Raw genomic sequence first — 15,842 nt, 5'->3', positions numbered from 1 at the left:
AATTACTCAAAGGATAGATGACATTTTCTTTAGAAGGGGATGTGAAAGTTTGTGGTCAATTCCTTGACTGTTGAGAAAGATGCCATCTAAGACCAATCATTCTCTCTGAAAAATGCCTTCTGGTGCCTTTAGTTACTGTCAGTTATAGGACCAAATGAATCACCTATCCGAATAAGGAAGTTTGGTTCCTAAAAGTTCATTTTCTTAAAATTGAGGATAGAAACAATTCATAACAATGATATATAAATTATTCTCACAATTATTGCAGTGGTAATTGGTCAGGTATTTTTGGTTTTATAATTTGAAACACATTCAATCTTTCCTTCGTTTATTCAGTAAATGATGATTAGAACCCACGTGACAGAGTCTTTGCCCTCAACAGTTCCCAGGCTGGTAGAGGGAGGGGTAGGCAAGGGAGAGAGGGACTGACAAGTACATTGCCACGTGCAGTCATTGCTGTAATTGACTTCAATGCTAAAGAGTCATTCTACAGATAAGTATGGGGCAAGTAAAGGCACTGCAGTGGAGAGAAATTCATATATGGCTCAGAGGTCTGCAACAGAACATAAACAGAATGTGGAATATGCAGGTGACAGCTTGTCGTTGCTGAGCTGGAGGTTGGAATTCATGTGGCAGAGAGAGACAGCGGGCATGGGAATTCAAATGAGGGTCAATGACAGGCATGAACCAAGGTCAGAAGGTCTTGGGATTCCAGATGAATAAGTTTTTCTGTGTGCAATAGGTAGCCCTTAAAAAACTATGTGAAAAGGATTGTGCATTAGAAAGTTAATTGTCTACAGTTTAACTTAGAGGGGAATTGGAAGGAAGATATTATGGCAACAGAGAGCAATCAGAAAGCTATTTCAATGATCCAGAATGATAACTGTATATTAACATGTGTCTAACTTGAACTTAGGGAAGAAGCTTAATTTATCCTGAAGTCAATATTTATGGAAACAAAACTTGATGAATTCCTCAAATAAATGTTTTCTATCCTAAAATTCTAGCCTTTAAAAAATAATAACATTATAACAATATTACTGAAAATAGATCATTGTGATGGTTGAACATTGAAGCTGTAGTTGTATCATTTTGCTGGAAAACTAATTAAATACTAGCTCTTCACCTGCCATTAGTTTCACAAACTTGGCATGAGCTCCCTGCATGGGCTCTGTGCTGTTATCGGGCTAATGAGCTGAGTTCAAACAGCAGCCAGGTAGCTTTTTGGGCTATATTGATTACTTACAGAATTTCACTGGAAGTATTTTCCGTTGTTAGAGCATCTTTTTGCATTTGCTTTTCTTCTGGTTCTGTAACTTGCTTCTCTTCTCTAAAAATTGCTACAGGTTTATGCACAGCAAGCTTGCTTCCAGATACAGTGTCACTTTGGACTTCTAAAACAAGAGCTGAGCAGAAATTCACAAATTGCAAGGACATATTAGTTACAATTGCAGAGCATCAGGAATTTAGAAACACACACTAAAATACAAATGCAAAAAAAAATCCATCTATTTGGTCTATTCATAGGTTACTTAATAAACTCAGTTGAATTTAATTTTAATTTTTGTAGATTCTTTACTCTCAAGATATTCTTAGTCAAAAATACTAAAAATAGGTCTTTCCAAAGATCAGTTAATTATTCTATATTGTAATTATTCAAATGGGCTACATTATTTAGATATATGTTTCTAGATCATTCTCTGGGATCCAAAACTCATCAGTGGAAGTCCCAATCCCAGTCCCAGTGAAAGCCTTGAATGACACATGCAAAGTTTTACTATACAGTGTTCGACATATATCATAGGGCAATGTTTTAAATTATACTCATTTTTTTTGTCTCTTTTTCTTTTCTCTATATGGACTTTTGTCCTGGTTCCTGGAGAAAACTTAAGGGAAGGAGGAGGATCATGAGGAAATCAGAACTTAAAGAAAAGCAAAAGTCCAAAGATAGTTTTTGACATTCAAACAGCATACTGCCGTCGACCGTGGAAGTTAGGATGATACAGTCATGATCTATGGTTTCTCCAAAAGCCTGTAGTTCCCACTTAGTGTATCAAGGGTTTAACTTCAGGATTGACCTGGAGAAAAACCACCACTCCTGAGTTAGAGGGGATTTGGGGCACAAGACAGAGAAAGCCAGAAAACTAGCACAGTGTATCCTGATTCTCTCTACAGTCTTCACTTTGGGTATCTTAGTTAAACTGGGGAAACAGTGAGGACCTTCCATTGTTTAGGACACCACTCATTGTTGAGGACACCATGATGACGTCCCCTTTCGAGCTACCCTTGCTACTCCAGTCTGAAGCACAGCCAGCCACGTGAACTGGGATCTGGTTTCTGGGAGGTGCAGCTAAGACCCAGGAGTTGCTGAGAATCTTTTTGGGGAACTTTCCAAAAGTGCATGCCAAGCAGGGGTGAGGTGGCTCTGTAGCAAGGACTGCAGAGATGACCACTCAGTCATAGCCAGGCTCCAGAGGGCCACAGGAAGCAGAGAGAAGGCTGAGTCAGGGAGGAAGCACACCCACCCAGAGTATCGTCTGAACCAAAAGAAGGAACCACAAGTCACTCCAGTCATGGACTTCAGCCAGCAGAGCCCAGGAAGCAAGAAGATCTGCATCCCAAGTGCTTTCTGTCTATCTTAGAGAGGAACTTAACAAGAGAGTCTGGAGATAGAGAAATCTGAAAGCTCTCCCTAAAGGGACTAATTAAATTAATGGATGGAATAAAATGTAAACATGACTGGAGAATGCATGAGGCTCACAAAGAAGGTCAGATCTGTAAATGACAAAATAAAAAGATTATGTTTTCTTTGCACATTCAAACTGTAGTGTGAACTAAAATACTCAACCCTGTCAAACATATAAATGACTTTAAAGAGTTAAACAGCAAGATGCAGAGATGAAATATTACCTGTTTAAACAAACTTGGACTTTTTTAAAAACAGTATCATCAAGCCTTTCATTTTGACTGCATATATTAAGGTAAATAATTCCAATGCTTACCTTCTATTTTACGTATGCTACAGAAGATTTGAATTTTGGAAATGTCTGATGCTAGGTTCCTCAGGAAGATTTGTTTCTTTTGCTGAGCATTGGACAGGTCAGGGTTGATCCAATGTTCTCCACATGAAACATACACCTATCAAACAAAGCATCTCTTATCCTGTATATAATTGTCATGGCAGCATTATCTGTAATAATCTAAACTGGAGACAATCAAAAAAATCAAAATGTACTATTAATATAATAGGTGAATGATTAAAGAAAACTGTGGTGCCATGGAATACCACTCAGTACTTTCAAAAAAATCAAACTGCTGATAAAGGCAACAACTTTAATGAATTTCAAGAGTTTTGTATTAAGTGAAAAAACTGTCTTTGTATTGTACCATATTATTTTTGCAACATCCTGTGAATCTATAATTATTTCAAAACAAAAGTTTAAAAAAATAATTGTTTAAGAAGAAGAGGGAAGGAAGGAAGAAAACAGGAAGGGAGTGAGGGAGGGAAGGAGGTAGAAAGGAAGGGAGGAAAGAAGGGAGCAAGGGAGGGACGCAGGGAGAGAGGGAGGAAGGTAGGAAAGAAGGAAAGAAGGAATAAATTAGAGATTGGCAAAATTAGAGATTAGGGAACTATCCCTAAAACCCAAATCTGGTCCCCTGCCTCTCTTTGTGAGTACAGTTTTATTAGAATACAGCTATGCCCATTCATTTGCATGTTGTCTATGGCTGCTTTCATGCATCAGAGCAGAGCTGATATACAGCAGGCACCATATGGCCCACAAAACCTACAATATCTACTATATCATTCTTTACAGAAAATGTTTAATGACCTCTGGTATAAATGAATTTGTAGTACAAACACCAAAATGTCAGTGCGGATATTTCCAGGTGACAAGATTATGGATGATACTTTTCCTCCTCTCCTCCTTTTTTTGCTTTTATGTATTTCTTAAATGTCCTTAAATGGATAAATATTTCTTTACAGATGAGAAAAGAAAGTGATATATTGAAAAAAACTCAGTAAGAAGAAATAGAACCTCAGTGCTGACTTTTCTGATCATTGCAAAGTCATTATCACAAACATTCGACATTCTATGTAGAAGACCCAGGGGAAACTTCAAATAATAACACTAGTAATAGTAAATATATATTACTATTATATTTTATATATATACTATATAATATATATAATAGTAAATATATATTACTATTATATTATATATAATATATAATATTGTATATTATATACACCATAAATATAATATATACTATTATATATATAATATATAATATATATAATAATATATATAATATTGCCAGTTTCAAATTACTATTACTAGTATTATTATTTGAGATGGACTGTCACTCTGTAGCCCAAGCTGGAGTGCACTGGTATGATCTCGGCTCACTGCAACCTCTGCCTCCAGGGCTCAAGTGATTCTCATGCCTCAGCCTCCTGAGTAGCTGGAATTACAGGCACCTACCACTATGCCCAGCTAATTTTTTGTATTCTAGTAGAGGCAGGGTTTCGCCATGTTGCTCAGGGTGGTCTTCAACTCCTGAGCTCAGGTGATCCACCTGCCACGGCCTCCCAAAATGCTGGGATTACAGGTGTGAGCCACCATGCCCGGCCAAAAATTTCTTCTTTTGAACAACAGATTCCTTTTTCTCTTTTGGACATATTTAATGATGTAACTAACTGTTTATGTTTCCATCTTCATGTTACTCTTCAGAGCAGTGACAGATTAATTTCTAGCAAATATACAATCACTCCTGGCTCCATCTTATCCTCCTTCCACTCATACCTGCTTTGCCATGGTGGCCTCATCTATACTTACCATTAAATTAATTTTTTGTATTGTAGGATTTAATGTAATCTACCTTAAATCCATTCTTTAAAAAACCCACCGTGGGCCGGGCGCGGTGGCTCACGCCTGTGATCCCAGCACTTTGGGAGGCCAAGGCTGGCTAATCACGAGGTCAGGAGATAGAGACCATCCTGGCTAACACGGTGAAACTCCGTCTCTACTAAAAAGATAAAAAATTAGCCGATCTTGCTGAAGGGCGCCTGTAGTCCCAGCTACTCGGGAGGCTGAGACAGAAGAATGGCGTGAACCCGGGAGGCGGAGGTTACAGTGAGCCGAGATCGCGCCATTGCACTCCAGCCTGGGCGACAGAGCGAGACTCCGTCTCAAACAAACAAACAAACAAACAAAAACCCACAGTGAATAGCACAGCAGAACAAACAAAAACACTAAAAACAAACACACAAAACACTTGGAGAGATGACATTAGCATTCAAAATGAGATCTAGCAGTCTCTGAGAACAACAGACCTGCCATTCTGCCTCTGATATTAGCCATTGATACTTCTGTTTAAGACTCTCTCCAGGACTATTTAGATTCAGGGCCTGAGTTGAGTTCTGACGAAATGGTACAAGCTTTGTTCTCTGTTCAAAGAATTGTAGGCATCAATCAAGGAAGGTATCTTTTTTTTTTAATTTTTCAAACGGATGCCTCAAATTCTATAAATGAGGGGAAAGGCTGGGCTGCTAAAGTCCTTCTGCTTTTCAGCCTTCTCCAGTCACCCAAATAGAGTGTGTGAAAAAAGTAGACATAATTTTGTCCCGAAAAAGTGAAATCACCATTTAGTAAGAAACCATTAAACAACTACATTTTGAAGCTCTCAAAAAGAGCAGAGAATTTACCTCCTTCAGAGCAGGAGACAGAAATTACAAATGATTAACAGTTTGGCCTTCTCCAGTTTCTTCCTTAATTTCTAGAGTCTAGGATCATGATGAATATTAAGTAGATTAATTCGGCCGGGCACGGTGGCCCACACCGATAATCCCACCACTTAGGGAGGCTGAGGCAGGTGGATCACCTGAGCTCAGGAGTTTGAGACCAGCCTGAGCAACATGTTGAAATCCATCTCTGCCAAAAATACAAAAAATTAGCCAGGCATGGTGGCACATGCCTATAATCCCAGCTACTCTGGAGGCTTAGGTGGGAGAATTGCTTGAGCATGGGAGGCGGAGGTTGCAGAGAACCAAGACTGCGCCACTGCACTCCAACCTGGGTAACAGAGTGAAACCCCATCTCAAAAAAAAAAAAAAAAAAAAGTTTAATTTATATGCCACTCTGAAAACCATGCCAGACACATAGGAAGCTCTGAATAATGTTAGCTGTTAGTATTATTTTCTGATGCTTGCTCAGTTAGGATAATTCTGAGAGAAAATAAGGATTAAAATGGAAAGCTTCTTATATTTAAGGGCATTCTTTCTTCGATGGGGTATTCATAAATTAATATTGCCAGTTTCAAATCCATGTCTTTACCAGTTCATCTCTTTGCAGGTCTTTTAAGGCAAATATTTCCTTCCCCTTTTCATTGTACAATCTCCGAGCTGCAGAAGGTAAATTTAAAATCTCAGTGCACCTGTAATAAAAGACACAAAAATTGACCTTGCATACAGAAAGCTTCCAGCAGCAAAGGGAGAAAATAAAAGAAATCAGGGCCCTGAATTCATAATGACAACTCTCTCTGCAGGACTGTTAGTCATAAGCTGGACTCTGGGGCCCATCAGACCCATTTGAGTCTCATTTTCCTCTCCAAAGTGTGGCACTTGGGCAAATTATTTAACCTGTCTAAGGCTAGATTTCTTACCTTCCAGGGTTTCTGTGAAGATTAAAGGTTGATTTTGAAAAGGGCTCTTAGCACGGTCCCAGATATGACCAATAAATAGCTAGACACACTGCTATTGACTTTTCGTTCCTTGGTATGCCCCACACTTTTCTATTTCTGTGCCTGTGTTTTCTCCTACCTAAAAAAAATCTTCCTTGGCTTTTTCTGATGTAGTTTTGCTCTTTCTCCAAGGTTGTCAAAGTCTAATTTGTCACCAAGTTCCTCAGCTCCCTCCACCAGAAGTGATGACTATAGCCCTTTAACTACCTTTGAAACAGATGTTTTTAGCCTGGTTAAACATTGAACACTGATTTCCCACTCCCACAACCCCCTGCCCTCCCAAACAAGCACTGGACAAGCCCTGTGGATTTTGAGATGAATGACAGTTTTGTGGTTCCCTGAGGAGCTCTGAATCTGGTCAGGGAAGAGAAAGGTGAGCCACTGAAGTGTAATATGAAGTCACAGGTGCTGCCATAGGCACCTGGCCAGTGTGCTGTGAGAACAGAGGGGAAAACAATTTTTCCAGAGAACCCTTATCTATGGGAGTGACATTTGGGTTAGGTTTTAAAGGATAAATAGGATTTCATCAAAAAGCGCTAGACTGGAGCTGAGTGTATGGACATGAGGAAGGTATGGACCAGATAAAACTGAAAAAGAAAGCAGAAACCAACTAAAGTACTTAGGATTCCAGACTGAGGAACCTGCCTTCTAGCCCATAAGCAGCAGAAAGCCATTGAAGGCATTACAGCAATTACGTGGTGTTATCAGGTCTGCTTTTCAGAAAGTTAACTGTCAGAAAGGTAGAAAATGGGCTGGAGGTGGGAGAGGCTGGACCCTAGACAGCAAGCTTTAGGACAGATGTAAATAGATGGAATTGTGAGGAAAAAGTAGAGCTACAGGAGACTGATGGAGTATTTCCTAAACAATACTGTGAGGATATCCTGCCTATGGAAGAAGTAGAAGATTCTTCCTAAATATATTTTGTGTTAGAATGTACTGTTTACAGTAAATGAACTTCAGTTGACTTTATGCTCATCAGCAAGACATAGTTTTATAATGTTTCTAAATTTTATTTCCTCAATGGGATAAAGCAATGAAACAGATAATCAGGCTCCCCATTTCTCTAAGGCTAGCTTAGAAGTAAATAAAGCAGGTTGGGTATGGTATTCCATACCTGTAATCCCAGCGCTTGGGGAGGCCAAGGTAGGAGGACCACTTGAGGCCAGGAGTTCAAGATCAGCCTGGGCAACATAGCAAGATCCCTATTTTTAAAGAAAGGAGCTATGCCTCCCAGATCCACAGTCAGCTACAGCTCTGCAGCAGTGGAGCTCTTATGCTAATCAGTTCCTTCCAAACGGTAACAAAACCTTCGAGAAGCTATGGTCATGTGCTTTCTCCTTTTCTTTATCTTCTTGCTTTGGATTTTTGTCTCATTTTCTTTCTTCTCCATGTGACCTTCTCTGACAGCTGCCCCTTAGAATGTTCTCTCTCGTCCTGGTTATATGTAAACCAGGAAATATATCATCATATAAATGATCGCTTGATCATTTTCAATTCTGTATGGTTAAAGACTGCTGCATATGGCTTTCTGATTGTTTCACTAAGCAAATTTTCTTCCCCAAAAGTTAGTTGGGAGTTCCTTAAGAGCAAGCAATGCCTTGTTCGAGAGAGAGAGAGAGAGAGAGAGAGAGAAAGAGAGAGAGGAAGAGAAGAGAAGAGAAGAAAAGAAAAAGAAAGACACCAAAAACCTCCAGCAGAACATCCAACACTGGTTGATGTACATAATATAAATACAACAGATGACTGTTGATTTAACAGTTGAGGAAAACAAGCCTTGGAGAAGGACAGGGCTTTGCTGAAGACTTCCAGCTAATTAGTGGCAATGCTGGGGTTAAAATAAGTTCCGTTGCCTCCTACTCCTGTGGTCTTTCCAATATTCTGTGTTGCCAGCAACTTTACAGAAAGTAGAAGGTACCAACAACAACAACAAAAGTCCTGTATCTATTATTCTAAAATGGGACTTATTATACCGTTAGATCATACTTCAGTTTTGTAGATGGAAAAATCAATGACAAAGAGAACTTCAAAATTGTCCAGAGTGAATTATTAAATAACTAAAGATAGCATAATTTTCCTTAAACTCAATAAAACTGTCCCCTCATATTCGACAAGGCATATTTTGCAAAAAAGTTCATAACAAGTGCTCCAACCTTTCAGCAGTGATCTAATTCTTGATTTGGTAAGAAAATACTGATTAAAGAAAAATTACAACATATTTCATAAACATGATATATGTTAGTGCTATGGTTTAGATGTTTGTCCTCTGCAAACCTCATGTTGAAATTTGATCTCCAATGATGGAGATGAGGCCTAATGAGAGGTGTTTGAGTCATGATAGAAGATCCCTCATAAATAGATTAATGCCCCCCGCCCCGGAAATTAGTGAGTTCTCACTCTATTAGTTAGTTGAGAGCTGATTGACTGTTAAAAAGATGCTAGCACCTTCCCTCTCTTTCTTACTTCTTCTCCTCTATGTGGTCTCTGCATTTGCCAGCTCCTCTTCACCTTCTGCCATGAGTGGAAGCCGCCTGAAGCCCTCACCAGATGCAGATGCCCAATCTTGAACTTTCTAGCCATCAGAATCATGAACCACATAAACCTTTGTTCTTTATAAATTAACCAGTCTCAGGTATTTCTTTACAGTAACATAAAACAGACTAAGACAGTCATATTTTAAAAATCGGTTTATAATAGGTAAAATATAAAAATTTAACTACCCCACTCTTAATTCACCCAAATATAAACCAAAGAAAGGTGCTGTAAATTATGAAATATATTTTTTTAATGGGATTAATTTATATTTACAGAACTGGTGATTCTGAAAGCTAGGGGAATTTGCTAGACTTTGACATTTAGGGGGAAAAAATTGTATTAATTACCATTGGTATCATAGGCTCACATGCTTTATATATACCACAGATTAGAAACTCCAGAATCATTATATTAACAACTGATTTTCTTAGGTAGGTATATATGCAACATATATATATATATAAAATATTTAACCTATTATAAACCAAATTTATATATATTTAAATCGGTTTATAATAGGTGAAATATAAAAATTTCACTACTCCATCCTTAATGCAAGCAAATATAAACCAAATATAACATACTATATATATTTAAGTATATATATAGTATATACTTAACTATATATATAATATGCTTAACTATATATACCATATATATAGTATATACTATATGTATATATCATATATATAGTATGTTATCTGTTATAAATAATCATTCAGGTATTTAAGTGGAAAACGCATTTGCATTTAGAATGTTAAGTGTTTACCTTTCCAAAAATTGGTGAAATTCTATCTGGTCCATTTCTGTTTCAGAATATTTAGTGACACAGATTTTCTCTTTCTTTTCAGTGTGAACACTTCTGAAACAAATGATCCAAGATTTGATTGATATGTCAGAATACACTGTCAATTATCTCTTGACATACTTTAATATATGAAAAATTATAAGGTCTCAATTTATCATGACTTACCCTAAAGTAATCTCTGTCTTTAAAATATACAGTTTCAAAAACTATCACAAAGAAATATTTAACTTCATATTAAATATTAAATAACATGATGTTATTATATAAATATTCATACTATGAGTAATTTTATAAGACAATACATTTTCACTATCTTATTTCTCTTCTAATAATGCTGACCACTATGAAATATAAATTTTTCAACTTTGAAGAAAATTCAGAGATTGCATTCATTTTACCTGTAATTTTTTACTAGTATATTGTCTTACTATTAACCCCAAATTTAAAATTTTTAAGCTGAAAAATAAACAATGATGATCATAGAAAAAGATGCTTAATTTGAATATATATCTGCTCATAGTTTTAAGTTAGAAAACTATTTTGTGCATTTTTAGAATCTGTATATTTTATTAAATGAAATAGTTATCAAATACTTCATAATTAATCATTCATTCACTGCAAATGGTGATCAAATATAGCTAACCATTCATTCATTCAGTGGTCACTAATTTAAGGCCTATGTGGGCCCTTAATCATGTGGTTAACAAAGTGACTCTCTAATACCTTAAAACTTGATTCATCAGAACACAATGATCTGTGATTGTAACAGCAGACTGTACATCTGCTATGAATGAAGCATCCCTGTTCTCTGTCTCATGGATGAAACATAAGCAAATAATCATGAAACAGAACGGTAGGTGCTGTACTGGTGGAAGGCCTGGGGCTGGAGTAGTGGAGTACATAGCAGCCACAACTAACTCGAGAGGAGAGAGCATCTCATATTCAGGGTCAATATTTGGAAAGGAAATCTAAATTCATTCTCAAAAGACTTTTATTATTTAAGTACATAGGAAGTGTTGGAAAGTGGTGGCGGGTGGTTTCAGAGTGGGAATGGGGGCGTGTTGATAGGAAATAGAGCTAGAGAAATATGCAGGGATAGATCATAAAAGGCCTTACAAGCTCTATTAGGGAGCTCGAGTAAGTTCAGAGATCATAACTTACTAATAAGTAATACATATATTGAAATAATCTAAAATATAAAATTTACTTCAGAGCCTCATCTTGGGCCTTTCCTCTTAAAATTCCTTAAATATCACTTATAAAATTTTTCTTGTTTAACTTACATTTCTGAGAGATGAAATTTGCCTGTGACACAAGAAAAATTATGAAGGTCTTAATTTATATGAACTCGACAGTCATTATTAAGACTAATTGACAAGATCTAGTCACTTACTAGAGTAATAACTAATTAATGAACAAATACTATTTGATTTTCCTTAGGCTTTGTAGATGAAAGAACTAATAACAACAACAAAACTCCTCAAAACTATCTCCAGTAAATTACTAAATAGCTAAAGGACAGCATGTTAGTAGAGCAAGATTTGGTTAAAGTATATCTATATTTCATTACTCTAGCATGATTTTGCTTGTAAAGACACTAAACAGCCCAACACTCCTTCTTCTTATAAATGAGTTTCAAGTTAATGAAAGTAATATATCCTTATATGTCAATAGAAGTTATTTCTTCTGGAAGATATGTAACTTGTATTTATTAAATACACTGAGGCACAGCAAGGGTTCTGCCTGGCACAACTCTAGGATGTCATTCATACAGATAACCATGTGAGCAGAGCTCTCTGAAGCTGGACAATGCAGCCACCCTGCAATGTAAGCCAAGACTTTCCATTTAAACCTTCTGTGAACCAGTACTTACATACAGCTCTGGTGTGGGTTGTCAGGGGGCGGTGTGGGGGAATGCTATTGATGATCTTATAGAACACTTTGTGAATCAGCAGAGAAATTAAACTATATGTAGTAGAGTTTTAGTGTTAAGTGTATGCCAGTGTATTTTAATTATTTGGGAGTAATTAATTCACATGGTAAACTAAGTGACTCTAATACCTGAATACTTAATGAACTGGGACACACTGTTCCATGAACATAGCAAATGGGCAGCACAGCGTTTCACATATTCTCTGCTAGAACAGTTGTCCAAATTTACCATTTCAATCTCTTAAAATTTGTTTGGATTACCTGACTGAAGCATGCATTTTAAAACATTGATGTGATAAGATAATATCTGTATGTAACTTTGAGCCACAATTAAAGATGCAAAACAAGAAAAAAAACGAATGTAGGAAGAAACAGAAATTTTGTGTTAACTTTGGGTGTTATTTTTGAAGAGTCATACATTACTTTAAGGACATTACCCTCACATTTTACATCTAGCAGAATGAGCTAATTATGAAATGTATGCGTCAAAGAATTCAATTTCAGGCTTGACTTTACTTTGAAGATTAATTTTTTACTTTATCATCCTTACAGGCAGTTCAGTGGTCAGCCAATCTGAATGTTACTCATTGTTCAGCGATGTATGAAGTATATTTAATCAATGTGAAGAAAGTAATATTAAACTATTATCAGCAGCCTCAAATATTCTAAACATCTCAAAAGAAAGGTCAAGAAGTAATATCGCTGCTAATAATATGAGAAACAATGTGTTTAACTCATTCTTTACATCAGAGCTCTTCAGTGATCTATGATGCCTTTTGTCATAAAATGAAAATACAGTGGGCGATTTTTCTTCAATGTTGGAGAAAATATTGGCTATTGGGAAAATTTTATTCCAATAATAAGGTAAGCTAAAATGTCAATAAATGCTTTTCTAGGGTGATAAACTTTTACAATGTTATTCCAAGGAAGACTATAAATTATATAAAGTTATACTTTTGAGAACTATATTTGTTCATTAAATATTATAAAGATTTAAACATAATCGTGTATAATTTAACTTAAATGAGGAGCTACAAAATTATATTTAAGAAGGATGTTGAGTTCAATTATTTCAAGACACATTTATAAAACTCAAGCAAAAACGCTAATTCAAATATACATTGATCATAGAACTTTTAAAAATAGAACTTTTAAAAATCAGAGCTACTCATTTCTAATCCATTAACTTCTGTATCAGCAGAGTTCAAATCAAATTCCTGATGAAGAAACTAAATGAGTCCTGGTCTCTGTTTTCATCTTCAAATATCAATATGAGAGCCCTTTTGCTAAATAAATACAGAATTCCCACAGAAAAACGTCCATAATGAAGGACACAAAAATCTGTAGAAACTAGAAAGTGTATTTAATAAGTATGAACAAGTTGTTCTTACTGTGTTTTCCAACCAGGTGAGATGTCTGGACCAAGGACAGTAAAGGATCTGTTTCTATTCTTGTCTCCATTCCGCAAAACTCTGAGTCGCACAGGGGCATATGGCTCCGTTGTCTTACAGATGGGTTTCTTCATGGGAGGACTGCTCGGAACAAGCAGTCCTTGTATCGGCCAATCAAACTCCTTCAGAAAGAAATGACAAAAACATACTAATAAATATAGAAGAAGGGTCATGTCTAGATTTTAAAAAATATTGAACACAGTTTATACCTTTAATCTCTCATTCATTCAACAAAAATGTATTGGGGTAACTAAGATGTTCCAGACAATACTAATTAATGTTTTATTTGAAGAGGAAAGGCAATTATTTTTAAAATTTCTGTAACAACCTGTGTTATGCTGCAAGATGAATGATTTATTCCCTCTCAGAGAAACATCATTCTGGAAAAATAGAACTTGGAATATTTTTGCTTACATGTTAAATATCTTTAATCAGCGTGAAGAAGGAATGTGACAAAAGTGGTTTTAAAATAGCCTGAAATAATACCGCCTTAAACTAAATCTATTTGGCAAAAAAAGGAATATATTTGGAGAATATTGCAAAAAGAAACACCAAAATAATGAACATAAACACATTTCACATGTTTCAGTTGTAGAATTCAGTTACTTTTTTATTCAGTTTGTATCTATTCATCCATAAAATCATTTATTGATTAATTGATGTATTCTTCAAATATTTTTGAATGTTTACCATATATTCTGGCATGATATTATGCACCGAAAATAAAACTATGAACCACACAAGGTACTCTTCCTCAAATAATTTGTAGAAGGTCTTCAGAAAATTACCTAAATATAGACTGGCAATTACAATAGTGCAAGTATGACGACAGGTTACAGGTGTGATGGGAGCACATAGGAGGAGAACCTAACCTGAGTTTTCTTAAAATGTTGTAGAACTGACTCCTGAAGGCTTCGTAGGAGTTAATGAAGTAAAGGATTGGTAAAAAGAGGGATAGACTTGAGGATTAATAGAATATGATATTGGGGCAATAAAAGGAGGCAAGGGGACTTCCAGGTTCACAGCTTGGGTAACTGGGTGGATGGTATTGCTGTTCACAGAGATAGACACTTGTGTGTGAAAGAAGAGTAAATGTGGGAAGGGATGATTAGTGATGATGCACCTCCCCCTGCAAAGGAGCGCAGCCCATCGCCAGCAACGGATCAAAGCTGGTCAGAGAATGACTTTGACAAGATGAGAGAAGAAGGCTTCAGTCCATCAAACTTCTCAGAGCTAAAGGAGGAATTACGGACCCAGCGCAAAGAAACTAAAAATCTTGAAAAAAGAGTGGAAGAATTGACAGCTAGACTAATTAATGCAGAGAAGGTCATAAACGAAATGACAGAGATGAAAACCATGACACGAGAAATACGTGACAAATGCACAAGCTTCAGTAACCGACTCAATCAACTGGAAGAAAGAGTATCAGCGATTGAGGATCAAATGAATGAAATGAAGCGAGAAGAGAAACCAAAAGAAAAAAGAAGAAAAAGAAATGAACAAAGCCTGCAAGAAGTATGGGATTATGTAAAAAGACCAAATCTACGTCTGATTGGGGTCCCTGAAAGTGAGGGGGAAAATGGAACCAAGTTGGAAAACACTCTGCAGGATATCATCCAGGAGAACTTCCCCAACCTAGTAGGGCAGGCCAACATTCAAATTCAGGAAATATAGAGAACACCACAAAGATACTCCTCCAGAAGAGCAACTCCAAGACACATAATTGCCAGATTCACCAAAGTTGAAATGAAGGAAAAAATCTTAAGGGCAGCCAGAGAGAAAGGTCGGGTTACCCACAAAGGGAAGCCCATCAGACTAACAGCAGATCTCTCGGCAGAAACTCTCCAAGCCAGAAGAGAGTGGGGGCCAATATTCAACGTTCTTAAAGAAAAGAATTTTAAACCCAGAATTTCATATCCAGCCAAACTAAGTTTCATAAGTGAAGGAGAAATAAAATCCTTTACAGATAAGCAAATGCTTAGAGATTTTGTCACCACCAGGCCTGCCTTACAAGAGACCCTGAAGGAAGCCCTAAACATGGAAAGGAACAACTGGTACCAGCCATTGCAAAAACATGCAAAATGTAAAGACCATCGAGGCTAGGAAGAAACTGCATCAACTAACGAGCAAAATAACCAGTTAATATCATAATGGCAGGATCAAGTTCATGCATAACAATATTAACCTTAAATGTAAATGGACTAAATGCTCCAATTAAAAGACACAGACTGGCAAACGGGATAAAGAGTCAAGACCCATCAGTCTGCTGTATTCAGGAGACCCATCTCACATGCAGAGACATACATAGGCTCAAAATAAAGGGATGGAGGAAGATCTACCAAGCAAATGGAGAACAAAAAAAAGCAGGGGTTACAATC

The 15,842-nt window shown here is 36.6% G+C and overlaps 1 protein-coding gene across 1 annotated transcript in view; it reads right to left on the bottom strand.

Annotated features, from left to right (window-relative positions):
* The window catches only part of LOC117080319 (doublecortin domain-containing protein 1), a 70,083-nt gene extending 56,503 nt beyond the window's left edge, over positions 1 to 13,580 (bottom strand). Inside the window, exons 1-4 of the mRNA XM_033205293.1 lie at positions 13,405 to 13,580; positions 6,336 to 6,435; positions 3,003 to 3,138; positions 1,247 to 1,406 (exon numbers count right to left, since the gene is read on the bottom strand). Coding sequence (XP_033061184.1) covers positions 1,247 to 1,406; positions 3,003 to 3,138; positions 6,336 to 6,435; positions 13,405 to 13,538 — 530 coding nt within the window. The 5' untranslated portion in view covers positions 13,539 to 13,580. The remainder of the gene's footprint in view (positions 1 to 1,246; positions 1,407 to 3,002; positions 3,139 to 6,335; positions 6,436 to 13,404) is intronic.
* Positions 13,581 to 15,842: the final 2,262 nt, after the last annotated feature.

Source organism: Trachypithecus francoisi, unplaced genomic scaffold (assembly GCF_009764315.1).
Source record: "Trachypithecus francoisi isolate TF-2019V2 unplaced genomic scaffold, Tfra_2.0 Lachesis_group8, whole genome shotgun sequence".
Taxonomy (NCBI): Eukaryota; Metazoa; Chordata; class Mammalia; order Primates; family Cercopithecidae; genus Trachypithecus; species Trachypithecus francoisi.
This window is presented reverse-complemented; position numbering and strand designations above follow the sequence as displayed.